Genomic DNA, 14,846 nt, shown 5'->3' with positions numbered 1-14,846 from the left:
GGTAATTTTAAAAGGAGTTTCACAAGCAAATATAACAGACTATTGTAGCAATTTTAAAAAGCCATTTACTGGTGTAAAGTGCCCTTACACTTGAATATCCTATGGACAATTTAATGACATATATTGTAGTAATTTTTGAAAGCACGCTGACACCGATAAAGTACATTTACATGTGTAAAACCCAATTTTAAGTGTGTAAATGCTTTTTAAAATCAGGCCCTATACATTTTGTGAACAAACATATCTTAAATTTCACCCACCACTCTACATGCAACCAATCCAAGTCCTTCAGTACTGGAATAATATGTACTCTTTTACCTTGTCTGGAAATCAAGCGATCAGATGAGTTATAAAGTATCTGGAGAGCTCATAAAGCAGTTGAAGGTATGCCTACCAGCAATGAAGTGCAATAGTCCAAGCTGGGTAAAATTAAGGCTTGTACTACAGAGCAAAATTCATAATACTTAAACAATGGCTTTAGTGGTCTCAATAGTCTCAGTTTGAAGAAGTCGGCCTTCACCATTGCTCTAATCTGGTTCCTAACCATCTCCTGGGGGAGCCCCAGCTAGCAAGCTTTATAGGATATCCACAATGAATATGCATGGGCTGAATTTACATGCACTGCCTCCATAGAATGCAAATTTTATGTCATGCATATTCATTGTAGATATCCCTAAAACCTGACTAGCTGGGGGTCCTCCAGGACAGGTTTGGGAACCACTAACCTATATTCTTTCTCTGTGTAACTACAATGATCTCAATATTCTCATAAGAGAATGAGGATGGAACTGGAAGATTGTTTGACCCCTGCAATATCATCATTTCAAGTTTTTTCAGACTAGTGCTAGCTTGTCTAAATTACTCTTTTCAAAACCATTTATGGCATGCAAAATGCTTGGCTTTTCAATGTTAATTGAATGGAGGGAGCATAATTTTATTTATTTTATTTATTTAAAAACGTTTCTATACCGTCGTTTAGTGGTATACCATCACAACGGTTTACAGATAGGCACAGAAATAAGTCTGGTTAGGATTATAAATTAGCTAGAAGGTGCCAATAGATTTTCGGTTATATAATTCAAATAATATACGCTATCTGGATTGTGGGTTGGAAATTCCATTTATATGACTAATAGGATAGCCATATATGAGATATATTGTACACTCTTAAATTAATATTTAGGTATGAGAGAAAAATAATAATGGTAGGATATCTGCTATTTGGTGACTTTTTACTGTGTGTAGGAGTTCTTTTTCTTTTCCGTTAGTATTCCTTATTCCCCACTCTCACTGTGAAAAGCTTTTTTGAATAGCCATGTTTTTAAACCTTTTTTGAAGAGTTTTAAATCTCTCATTAATCTAATTTCGAGTGGTAGTGTGTTCCATAATATTGGACCGGCTAGGGATAGTGCTCTCTCTCTTACTTGTGTCAGTTTAGCTGTCTTTACAGATGATATGGTTAGTAGAGCTTTATTGGCTGATCTTAGATTTCTCTGGGGGACATGTAGTCGTAGTGCAGTGTTTAGCCAATCAGTATTTTCCTCATAGATTAGTTTGTGGATTGTGCATAGTGTTTTAAATTGTACTCTTTGTTCAATTGGCAGCCAGTGTAGTTCGGTGAGTGTTTGAGTGATGTGATCTCTTCTGCTTTTTCCAGTTAGAATTCTGGCTGCAGAGTTCTGTAAGATTTGTAGTGGTCTTAGTGTTGTATATGGTAATCCAAGGAAGAGTGTGTTACAATAGTCTGTGCTAGCGAATAAAAGTGCTTGTAGAACAGTTCGAAAGTACGCTTGGGTTAATAGGGGTTTTAGCCTTCTAAGGACCATTAGTTTGGCGTAACCTTCCCTAACTTTCACTGATATGTGTTGCTTAAGATTGAGTTCATTGTCAATTATTACACCTAGGTTTCTGGCTTTTTCATTCAGTTCCAATATCTGATCCTTTTTTATTTTGATGGGATTTATTTTGATGGGATTCTGTATTAATTCAGTGGTTTTTCGTTCAAGGTGTATGAATTCTGTTTTTCCAATATTAATTACCAGTTCCATTTGGCTTAGTAGTTATTTAATTATATCTAGGTACAACATTGCTAAGTTTAGTTCTTTTTCTATATTGGAGACGGTCTACTTTGGCAACACATCTACATATGTCAACATAAATTGAATCCACTGTTCTACCTGGTGGGCAAGGGCCACAGTGATAAGATCCCATTGTATTCATGCACTGAACCTGGGGAGCCTCAGAACAGCCTCCATTGTTAGTCTCACATTCGTTGATATCCTGGCAGCTGTAGCCATTTCCTTGCCAGCCTAGAAGAGACATGACAAAACAGGAGATGGTGGAATTCTTGTTTTTACTTTATTTGAGTAATTTATATATGTACTCCAGCATGTCCCATGTGTGAAAAACAAGACTGCAAACCATTACTGCTAATAACAAAATCAATAAGATTCCTATCAATAATAATACTAATGTAATGACAAAACAGAATAAACTAAATTATTTATGTGCACTAGTATTAAGTAAAAAATGTGGATTCAATAGCATTGTAACCTATTACAAAATTGGAATATAGGTTTATCCAACTTTGGTGTATTACAAATCATCAGTGCTAACAAATCTTTTTTAATATAACTCGTGCTGTAGTTCAAGCAAACATAGGCCTCCATCCACCCATCTGAGGTCACAAAGGAGGTTGAGGTGAACTGATCCTTGGGGCAGAAGGGCAAATATGTTAATTAAATTCACCAATTTGGATAAGGGAAAGTAATTTTCAAACAGCCCAGATAGCAATAAAGTCTGCATAGGTACATGGGGCATGCAGGCTTCACCATGTATTTTCAACGCAAACTTACACAAAGTTCATTTTGAAAATACTCGGTAATTGGCCCAATATTCACGTACATTTTATCACAGAAAGTTAACCTGCTCTGCAGCAAGTATGACTTGTGCAATATAACTCATAAGCATGCTTTTTTTAAAATAGAAAAGTATGCATGAAAATCACAGCTCTGCTCCAGAATGCCGCTCTGCAGTTCATAGAAAAGTATGTGAGAAACAAATTTACATGTGCACTTCTACACAAATTGAGCCTAGGTCTATTTCAGTAGAGCCATTTATGTTCATAAAACCCAGCTTTATGCACATGAATGGCTTTGAATGTTGCCCCCATTATTAGGTATTTGGATTTTTTCAGACTCTGAGGCATGGAACATATTATTAGCTTTATTATCAAATGTATGAACCTCATTTTCCCTTATCTGTCACTCTGATATTAATATTCAAAATATTTATGTGACTAAAATTATCTTGTACCCACATAAATCTTCATTTAAAAATACAACCTGTTTTATCTGGGTAATTTTGACCATACATTTTACTAGTAGATAATTTTACCAGGACAAAAGGGGGTTAGGGCTGGAGGCGTGGTGATGGTGGGTTAAAATATTATAGCCAGAAAACCCCATATTGAGCAATATCTGTTTAAATTTGTATAGACAAGTTGGTCCATACAAATAGTTGTCCTAAACTTATCTGGATAATTTTCTCTGGATAATTATACCCAGATATTCAACAGAAAACTTATTTAGTAAGCTCTGCTTAATATCTGGATAACTTACTCGCTCAGTGGCTTACTGAAACTAGACCTCTTTGATGAAATTGGTTCCCTAAAATGGTGGAGCAAATGTACTGAGGGTATGTGAGCCACAATATCAGTGAAAATTAAGGATACGAGAACAAAAATGGATGTCAACATTTCAATTCTTATTCGAATACTCTTTCAAACACTTATTCACCTTAGCTCCATAGGAATTAATGGGGGGAAACTCCCCAGCAAGCAAATACTCTTACAAAACCACTTATTACAGCAAGGAAAAAAGGTCACAAATTACTTATAAGCCAAAATGTAGGAGGAACTGCTGATATGTTAACCCAGCATGTGTTAAAATACTTTTTCATATCTACAAATTCTTTACTTTCCATATGATTTATTTTAGTTTTCATTTTGTTCTATACTCCCTTTTATATTGATTAATTGTGTTTTGCTAACTAATGTTCTATCTATTTGCTCTGTATATATGTTGATCAGGTATTGTTTTACATGTTTTAGATTTTATATGCTGAATAATGTTAATTCATTTTAATCTATTGCTGGAAAAGCAGAATATAAAAATCTTTCTATGAAGGGACAGTATTCACAGGACTCCAAATCTACCCATGTTTCTCTTACAGACACCACTCAATACTCAAACCTTGCATTGCTGTCATGGGCTGATATTTTGCAGAATTGTGTTATTACTGCTGCTTTCACATAAGTCACATTAAAATGCCTGTTCAGACTATAGGCCGGCTGTACTAAGTGGTTTTCCCACAGATGCCAAGAGTTTGATTCATCAAGGACTTTTTCCCATCGACACAGAATGAGAGAAAAGCCTTAGTATAGTCCCAAAACACGGTAAACTCCCAGACTGCATTTGGCCCGACATGAGAATATGGTGTGGAGAGATCACCTTGGGTGTAGCTTTTGCTGGAATTATGGAGAAGAGTTACCTGTTGGACACGGTCCACAATAATAAGAGCCTTGAGTGTTGTAACACTGTACAGGAGGGTTCTGTGAACAGGGCCGGTCAGGACTGCTGCATTCATCTATGTCAGCAGTGCAAACGGAAGTGCCGGGAGGTGACATCCATCCAGCATCACAAAGACAGCTGTACTTAGGCTGGCAAAATAAACAGGACATTATGGATGAGGACAAGAAAGGAATTAATTACAAAAGAAATAATTATAATGATAGTTACAATACCTGAATGCAATCTGCTTTGAAGTGCCCAAAAGCAGAATATTAAAAAAGAAAAAAGGGAAGAGGGAAGAGGAACTGGCCTAATTAATCCAGTCAACATAAAAACATTAAAGATTTTATGATATTTAATTCTGCACCCTTTAGTATTGTGCACTCTGAATCAATTGAGCATACTTTATACTGCAATTATTTTTCCCCTAAATATTTTGGGCATATCAATAACAAAACACAGCATCACCAAGGAAATGAACTCTGTAATTTACCATAAATATGCCATGGACAGAACAGCAGTCAGGAAATGTAACTAATCAGAGTTCAACCAAATCTGCACAGAAAGGGTTAAAGAAGACCAGTAAATATCCTATTAAAATAAATACAACTAGAGGGTTTAAATTATCCCAAAAGTTAGTGCTTATGTTTAATATATGAAAATATATTGCTTAGGCGCCTGTATACTAACCCAAAATAAATCATGTGTTAATACAAAATACACTAACAACATTTTCTGCAAATTAGAACTGAACGTTTTTGTCCTGAGGTAATGGGTACTTTGCCCATATGCATGGTAACACTATTACCACTGGAAACTGTCAACCAGGGGCGGATTGACCTATCGGGGGATAGGGCTTCCCCCGGTGGGCCAGTCTAGCTGGTTACGTGGTCTTGACAACGTGGCTAATAGTATAGTACCCCCCCCCCACTCGAAGCAGGGCCGACACAGGTGGTAGCTGTACCCAGCCAGCCCCTGCCGGAGAAATTAAAATCGAGGCCGACAGAGGCCGAAGAAAAGAAGATGGGTCGGCCCGGTGCCTCCCAGACAGCCCCCATGGGAGACCAAGCCTGTGAGGGCCGAAAAAATGAAGATGGGCGCCGCCCAGCCAGCCCCCGCTGGAGACCAAGCAGCGGGGGCCGAAGAAATAAAAATCATGGCCGGCAGGGGAGAAAAAATGAATATGGGCGCCAGCGGGGGCCAAAGAAGTGAACACCGATGCTGCTAGCTGCCGCCGGAGACCAGCTGTTCAGCTGGGGGCCTTAGATCGGCAGAGTGCTTCTGTGTGTGTGTGTGTGTGTGTGTGTGAGTGTGTGAGAGAGAGAGAGAAGAGACTGGTTTTGGTCCCTAAGGAAGAGGACCATGAGGACAGCTTCAGCAGCTACTGCTGCTTCTGGTGTGGCCTGCAACGGAAAGAAGTAGGAGAACTGCTGGAGAGGGTAAGTAAAGGTGGCTTTTTAAGTTCATTTTTCTTTACTGACTACCATTTTAATTATTGGGTAGTATGTGATGTCTGTTGTTTAAATATTTTATTGGTGTTTGGTAAAGGTTTCAAAATTTGCTTGAGTCTAATTATTGGATATTCTATTCATCAGCTGTTTTGAAATTATTTTATTGGTATGATTTTATAATTATGATTCATGAGTTATATATCTTGATTTTATTGATTGTTTCATGAAGAATGGTGACATTTTGTTTTTCCATTGTTGCACTGTATAGAGTCTGGCGTGATACGTTTTACAGTTTAGGTTTTGTATGCGCATTTGTATTTATACTTTATGTGGCTTTATTCTGTATTTGGTGAGAGTTTGTGTTCTGCATGCAAAGACTGAGATGAAGCATTCTTTTAGCATGTGGTTTCTCTGTAGGGATCTGTAGTAGCCTGGCCTGTTCTGTTTTCCTGAAAGGACGTGTATTGATATTTTAGATTCTGGTGTAATATTTGTGGTATTCTTTTTCATAGGTGGGGTTGTTATTCTTTGAGTTTTGGCAAATAGTACTGTGTTGATACGGGAGGACCATGCTGAAATATAGGGGTGTGTACATATATATGTAAATTATATATTTACATATATATGTAAATATATAATTTATATATATATATAACAGAATGATCACCCAACCAGCAAAATCTACCCTGAGGAAACGCGCTCTATCCACAGCGGGCCCGTCTCTCTGGAACTCACTACCACCGGACCTCCGCCTTGAACCGTGCCATACTACTTTCAAAGTGAAACTCAAGACTTGGCTTTTCCATCAAGCTTTCCCAGAGAGCTAAAAGCAAGAAGAACAAACATCCAGCCTTGTCTTACAGCAATATTGTAATGTTCATATTGTGTCAGTTATATGTTTCAAGTTGTTTTCTAAGTTGATCTTAGTGGTTTCATAATAGATTGTACTTTGATTATTATCCGTTCATTATATTCGATATGTTCCATGTAAACCGCCTCCCCGGCGATAGTTATCTTTGTTAAATGTGAACCGGAGTGATATGTTTTGTATACAGGAACTTCCGGTATATAAAAACCAAAAATAAATAAATAAATAAATACATGTAAATTATATTGTATATGTAATTAGGTACCCATGGGCCAGTATGGAGAAAAATCCCCCGGGCCACTATTTTCCCTCAATCCGCCCCTGCTGTCAACCCTCGCCCCATGCTAACCAGCTTAAAGTCTCAGGTCAAGATATGGAGGGAAAGGACTAAAACAGAAAGAAAAAGATTAATGCATACTTGAAAGATACAGGAAACAGTCTTTCCCCACTGCTTCCTGTTTCCTGCCACTGAAATGCAAGATGGGGTTAAATTTAAAAAAAATTAAACCATGCAGGCATGGTGAGTGCATAATGCCAGCCTCCCTCTGTCGTTACAGTTCTTGACCATGATTTAGTGCCTAGGAGGATAATGTCCAAATAGCTCATTATCGCCATTTGCATGCTAATTTACATATTTGAACACACAGCTGTGAAACATTTCCTGTGATTGGATTCCTATTTTTGGTGCCCTGTTGAAAATACATACAGTTCCCAGCTTTAGTGAGGAAAGTCACTTTGTGATAACAAGAGCACCGGGGTGTCAACTGCTGCATGCTGCCCCATGGAAGACCCGGGTTGAATTCCTGGGCAAGGCTTCTGCTCCTTGGGCCGGCTGGGGGCTGGAGATGCTGCAGAGGCAGCTCTCACAGCTCCTGGGAGAGGGGGGAGGTCTTAGACATCATGCAATAGTGTCGCCTAGTGGCTAGACTCAGGGTCCACACTAGCCAGGTTCTGGAGGGAGCTGCAGTTTGGGGCTCCTCGCTGAGAATTGGTGATGTGCTGTCTGGGACATTTTGGAGGAGGGGAAAATCTTGGAAGTTAGGATGGCTCATGTCCCGTAGCTAAATAGAGATTGGTTTTAACTGAGCCGAGAGCCCGAAAGAACAGGAGGAAACTGCTGGACCAAAATTGAACAAGGAAGTTTTAGGTTGCTCATTCATGCCTCCCTGTGCGCTGTCTTGATTTGATGGGGTCATTTTCAAAATGATTTGATAAACCCCAGTTTTATGCATGTAAATTACTTTTTAAAATGACCCAGGGGATAGTGCATGCAAAAGTATGCACAAAAGCCATTTTGCAATTTGCATGTACTTTTACGCACACTACACAGCGAGGGGGGGAGGCAGAGTTGGAGAGGGAACAGAACTTATGCGCCAGATGAAATTTTTCGAATGTACGTAGAGAAATATGCACACACAGAGTTACACCCGCTCCCCTGGTTACATGCGCACCTGTGAATTTTCAAACAGGATTTTTGTGCATAAATGCACTTTGAAAATTCTGTCTATAGTCAGCGGGTAAAGGGTACCCCCACACGTTAGCCTATGCAAGCTGTTTGACAATTCCCCTTGATACATCTTGCCCCTGAAAAACAAAACTTGCAGTCCTGACCAATGCCTTTGAGTTGAGCCAGCTCTGCTTAATGTCTGCATTTCATTATTTCAAAGTGCTGATATTTAAATGACGCCCTATTTTAAATTATGTTAAACTGCTCTATTTTCAAGGGTTTGTGCCATTCCATATTGGACGGTAAAGAAATGTATATGAACTGATTAACCACTTGTAAATGTTAACAGAGCTAGTTTTTAATTTGTGCTATGAAAAAACTATTCAGCTTTGAATGGGAAAAAGGATGGGGTTATTGATTTTGGCTGAATTTTAGCTTAGATGATAGACACAGGAAACATGGGCAGGCAATAAACTGAAATTCTCTGACATGTCCTAAGATACTGTGTCAGGTGCTTGGTTTCCCTATTTGTTCTCACTCCAAAGAAATAACTGATTAGCAGTTACCAAAACATTGTAGTCACATTGCCAGTGGTTAATGAGAACATTAATTATCTGAGATCCATTATCTGAGATCCATGCACTCACCACCTTTAGTTTATCTCAGTTTGATTATCACAAGCACAAGCGAAGCCACCAGTTAATAGTTCTATTTGATTAGTTGAAGACAGAAGACTAATTTATATTATAGTGCTTACAACGTATATTGTGCAACAAAGCCCACTTTAATTGCATTCAGACTTACTTGTCCTGGTTGTACTCTGGCAGAATCTATGCAGATGCCATGTTCACAGAGGCTCTGAGAGCCTCCCTGGCAGTCATCATATTTTGAGGTACAGTGGGGTCCATACCACTCTGGAGCGCAGCTGCAACTGAGGATTACAATACAGAACGATGACTTGATTTTGTGGCTGCTCTTTATAGACATCACGGGAAAAGTACATTTGGTTTCCAAACAAGCCAAATTAGATAGTAATTCCAAGACACTATCAATATATACGGAACTGTACACTTGAAAAGAGCAGCAAATGATGTTTATCAAAACGTCCGAAATCGAAGTGAAGAAAGAATAAAAAGGGGAAAAGTCAGAAAGTTTGAGCACAGAGGAACTGAGTGATTTCCTTGACGTCACTAAATAAGAGAGGGTCAAAACCTGAAGGAGCTCAGATTTCACTGCTCTAAATACTAAACATACACTACCACTACCACCAAAGAACACCACGTGGACGTTTAAAGGTGAATTTTAAATGCCAGGCGAGCTCCAAAATCAGGAGATCTGCGCACATCCACCTGATTGTCAAAGCTGCCTACATGTGTGATACGTGAATATTTCACTCACTTCGAACAAAAAAGGTGCGTGGTGTGGGCAGGGCGTGAGCGTTCTGGGACGGGGTCAAGAGATATGTGCACAAGTACCTGCATGCCTGGGCACGCGCCAAGGTCCAGTGCAGTCTAACTTTACTTCTGCTATGGAGACGATGCAAGTTTTAAAAAGAAAAAAGGCATGTATGAAGGGTCTGGGGCAACTGGGGGGAGTGCAGGCTAAAGATCCAGGGGGGGTTTGGAGGACCTAGCCCTAGACAGGGCAAACTGGTAGACGAACTGATGAAACTGGTCATGGCGTGGATGAACACATGTTATAAAATTCCCCCACTTGCACAGCTCAAACCTGACTTTGTGCAGCTGTGGGCACCCACTTGCAAAATTGGGTGCCTACATACTAGGCTATTTGAGAACATACACACGTGTGTATGTGCACGCATATTTTATAAAACTGCCGCATCTCTAGGCATGTGCCAATGCACACGTGTACATGCGAGCCCGCGCACCCATTTGAAAGTTAACGACCCTGGTTGCAATTTTCAAATTGTCACTCTGGGGCAAAGTCCACGTTTACTTTTAACCTGTGGCTTTTGCACCAATGAACCAGGGAAGTTCAAATCCCATTGACATTCCTTGTCACCAGGTCACGTCAGCCTCCATTGACTCAGATACAAATTATGTGGTTCATTCAACAAGCTGCGGTATTTTTCCCCAGGAAAAAATATCAAGGGAGTCATAATGCTGTGGTAATTGGCCCTGCCACTCTATGGCTCCCATTGTAAAATAAGGTGGCATTAAATAAATAGCAAAAAAAAATCTTGCACAATGGTGGCTCCAGGACTGTGGGGCCACCATGGATTAAAAGAGTTGCTCAGCCCCAAATCATTCCCAAAAAGTAGCAAAAAATCCCCAGGGGTCTCCACAAACCACAATCACCTTCCTGACTGTTTAAAAAAAATTTTAGTTTCAAAGTTGGCACCAGGCACTGCCCCCAACCCTGCAACCTCTCCTTTTTCATTAAAATGTAAGATCTCCAAAGGCCCAATCCCCTGCCCTAGCCCACCCTCAATACCCCACAGTACTTTCAATTTATACCCTGATGCTCTAATGTGGGCCTACAGCACCCCCCCCCCCCCCCCCGCCCTAGGTTCCAGGCCTGGCAGTGGTCATTTTTCAAAATGCCCCCTGCCAGCCCTTTGCCCCATCACTTGATAGGGTCCAACAGATGCCATTGAAAAATGACCACTATCGGACCCAGAGCCTGTTGAACTCTCTGGGCCCAACTAGACCACCAGGGCATAATTTGTAAGTACTTTGGAGACCCAGAGGGTGGGGAGATCGGGCCTTCAGAGGCCTTAATTTTTACTGAAAGGGAATTGGAGAGGGGCCTGGTGCCAACTTTAAAACTTTTTTTTATGTTTATCTATGGCCATCTCCAGAGGTGACTGGGGTAGGAGTCAGAGGGTCTATGAAGACTCCTGGGGGGATTTTTTTGCTACTTTTGGTGGGAGTGAGTCATGGCCGAGTGGTCCCTTTAAGTCGAGGCCCTGGGAGCATTGGGATGTGATTGAGTTGTAGCTAACTTCCATTCAAATAATTGAAGTCAAAGCCATTCAGCTGAAGCTGTCCTGAAGGGAATGGTGGTGACTCAGAGGAGTAAACCCACAGATTTCCCTTTCTTTTAGGAGGCATAATGACTCAGAAAAAGAGAAAAATCATCTAGAACAAAACCTGAGGAAAACCACAGCTGCAATTCCTGCTACCATTTTTACTCCTCCCCCTTCAGATGACTTATCTGATTTAGCTTTATTTTTAGTTTCATAGTTTTTGTTTTCATATAAAAGTGAGTCACATCAGTTAATACAATGAAAACAGAATGCAAAATATTTCCCCAACTTCAAGTAATCACCCTACATGGTCCATTTTTCAAAAAGGTTTTTTTTATCATTCTTTTTTATTCTAAATAAGATTAGTTATACCTGAAAAATTATAATCCCCAAGTGTAGCGGATTATCCTTCTCCTTTCTACTCTTCCCTTTGACTCTGAAGCCCTATAGAGGATAAGGAAATCCTCCTCCTCAATTGGCATGGGCTGAGAGAGAGAAGAAGAAACCATGAAAAAACTCTCTCTCAAACATTTGGTTGTTTCAACTTACAAAATCCCAATTATTTAGTCCCACTGTTAATTGGCCATAGGTCAGATAGCTGCAATCCAGTCTCATAAAGCAGGGGGGAGGGGGTTGCCTTACTGATGGGAGCTGGTCAAAAATTCTCCCAAAAATTAACCCATCTCGCTCAACCAAGAAAGTACACTTCTTCTTCTGTCAAGGCAGCAAAGTTGGATCCGTGAAGGCTCCTGAAGATACTGTCCTTGACGGGTCCCTTCTTGTAGACTGTGAAGCCTACAAGGACAACTCCCAAAAACTCCCTCTCTCAAAACTATGAACATCCAAACAAGTGAGTGAGCAGAACAGAACTGGAACTGCTCACTCACTTGTTTGGATGTTCATAGTTTTGAGAGAGGGAGTTTTTGGGAGTTGTAGGGGAGAAGGACCAATCCCAAAATAGGAGAATGACCAAGTAACTAGGAAGGGACTAAAAATGCAAAAGTCCCCTGAACCCCTGTCACAAGGGGGTTTTTCCTGAGTGGTAGCTCCTAATATGGAACCTAACATCATGTAACTACAGCAAGGGTTATTTTTCCCTATATGCAACACCTTGCACTTGTCCCCATTAAATTTCATCTGCCATTTGGATGCCCAATCTTCCAGTCTTGCAAGGTCCTCCTGTAATGTATCACAGTCTGCTTGTGATTTAACTACTCTAAATAATTTTGTATCATCTGCAAATGTATATTGCCTTCTATAAGACATAGGACTTGCAAATGTGTGTACACTGTTTTTCTCCCCCGAACTAAACACTACAGACCCCCTAAGTAAGCCTCTTGTTAACCTTCCTAAAAGTCTGCAAGCCGTGAAATTATGCATATACGTTTAGTTATAGTGAGAGTGAGGGAAACACTTTTTGATCAGGGAAATCTCCCTGGGTGAATATCTATTTACCCAGGTAAATACTTTTGAAAATTGTGCTTTACATGTGTAGAACTTTACCTATAACTGCCTGGTGTATTCATACACGTTGCTCCATTCTGGCAGCCTAATGGCATATAAGCATAAATTTGGCATTCATTGACATCCACTGAACAGAATGGACCCTGAGTTAAAAATAGAAAAATTACATTCATTTACAAATAGTGTAATAAAGCAATTTAAAGTCACTTTCAAAACATTTTAAAAGGTAAACAAACTGTGAGGCCTATGTACTCGCAAATTTGTTAGCAAATTCCCATGGACTAAGCACCCTAACATTTATTTATTTCAATATTTATCCCATCCTTCCAAGACTGCTCAGGGCAGGCAGCAGAAAATATGAAATAGAAGTAGCTGCACAAGTGACAGGGCAGAAAAAGGAGTGTTTGCCAGGCTCTGAATTGTGGTCTGCCCAGTTAGAAACGTCTTCCCTGCTTATGAGGCCACAGAGCTTCAGACCACTCTTAGCCTGGAATGCAGTTCCACCTCTAAGGAGCCAGATTGATCCTCAGGGTTTCAGAAAGGGGTTGCTGGGACAGGTCCAGTGCTCTGGTAACTTAACGGCTGAGGGCTGCACTGTGGAGCTGGAAGGTGAAGCTCCACTGCTACAAGGAACATCTGGATTCTGGACTAAAATACCGGGAAAGTAATCTCCAATATATACACACACACACACATAGGTGTGACACCCACCCCCCCCCCCCCCCGGTCACCCACTAGATGGCCCTAGATCCATGCCCTAATAATTAACAGCTTAATGGGGAATAAATACCATTCCTATGCATCTCCCGTTGAGGCTGGCTGTGAGTGGTAGCTCCTTAGTCCACTTTGAGTTGGGGTGCGGGGCTGGTGGCTTAGTCAGTGTGATATTTTGAGTTGAGCTCTCAAGGATTGAGGAGCTGTTTCGTTTTCTCCCTGGCTGAGTTAGGTCTACTTTAACATGGTGCTTTCTTTAAGAGGAGAATCCTTATGAGTGCACTCCCTGCCTGAGAGGGTCTGCCTCACTTTTGGAAGAGAGACTTGGTTGAACTTTTAACTATTTAGAAGTTTTTGGACTGGGTTGAAACCCTGGATCCTTTGGTGAGGGACAAGCCCCATACCCAGAGGCTGGGGACTGAAGACTTGTTAGTCTCATCCCCTCCCTTGGAGAGGCAGCAGTGACAGCAATCACCTCAGAGGAGATTTCTGGACTTTGAAGAGTATTATCGCCTTTTGGTCGGTGAGGAGGTTTTTCCACCCCTCCTCACATTGGAGCCAGGAAGGCAGCATCAAGTTCCTGTTCTCAGACATCTGATCTTTCCCCCAGGAAGATCACATCAGGAGGTTGGGAGAGAAGAACGAAAAGCTCTTGGACACTCCCAACTGGATCTCCACTTTCGGGACACAGGACACAGGTTAGGGAGAAGAAAGAGCTGGCCATTTGCACCTAAGGTAGGATTTTTCCATGACTTGTGGATCCCCCAACACTTAGGAGTTCCCTGCAAGTCTGGGGCAACTTACACACTCAGCACAGGAGTGACTAGTTGAAATCCCAGAGTTTTGAGTTGACAAATACACAGAGGAAGAAAGTACAAAATTCAAATTGAAAATTACCCCAATGAAAGCACAGATTATATAAAGACAGGATAACAAAACCTCGTTTTGTTATCCTGTCTTTTCTCAGCTGCCTGTCGTTATCCCTTCTCCCAGTTTTGACTTCCCTGTTTAAAATGTAATTTTCCAATCTTAACCTGTTTACTGTAAACCGACATGATGTCCACAACTAATGCCGGTATATAAAATGTTTAAATAAAATAAATAAATAAATAAATATAAAAGACATTACAACTTAATTGGATGTTTTGTTAAGTTGAAGAATTAGTAAAGTTATTTTGAACATCCAATCTGTGTCCTACCTGTCTATGCCTGCAGCACATCACCTATCACAGAGAAGTAACTATCATATGACTGCCTGGGCCAAGGTGTTGCTCCATCGAGCAATACAGAGATGATATTATCTGGTTTATTCTCCATTCCTTTCCTAATAATGCCTAGCATT

General features: G+C 40.5%; 1 protein-coding gene across 1 annotated transcript in view; it reads right to left on the bottom strand.

Annotated features, from left to right (window-relative positions):
- The window catches only part of CUBN (cubilin), a 639,217-nt gene that overhangs the window by 601,101 nt on the left and 23,270 nt on the right, over positions 1-14,846 (bottom strand). Inside the window, exons 6-9 of the mRNA XM_029588764.1 lie at positions 12,830-12,933; positions 9,142-9,268; positions 4,552-4,720; positions 2,178-2,309 (exon numbers count right to left, since the gene is read on the bottom strand). Coding sequence (XP_029444624.1) covers positions 2,178-2,309; positions 4,552-4,720; positions 9,142-9,268; positions 12,830-12,933 — 532 coding nt within the window. The remainder of the gene's footprint in view (positions 1-2,177; positions 2,310-4,551; positions 4,721-9,141; positions 9,269-12,829; positions 12,934-14,846) is intronic.

The sequence above is a fragment of the Rhinatrema bivittatum genome, chromosome 2 (genome assembly GCF_901001135.1).
Source record: "Rhinatrema bivittatum chromosome 2, aRhiBiv1.1, whole genome shotgun sequence".
Lineage (NCBI taxonomy): Eukaryota > Metazoa > Chordata > Amphibia > Gymnophiona > Rhinatrematidae > Rhinatrema > Rhinatrema bivittatum.
This window is presented reverse-complemented; position numbering and strand designations above follow the sequence as displayed.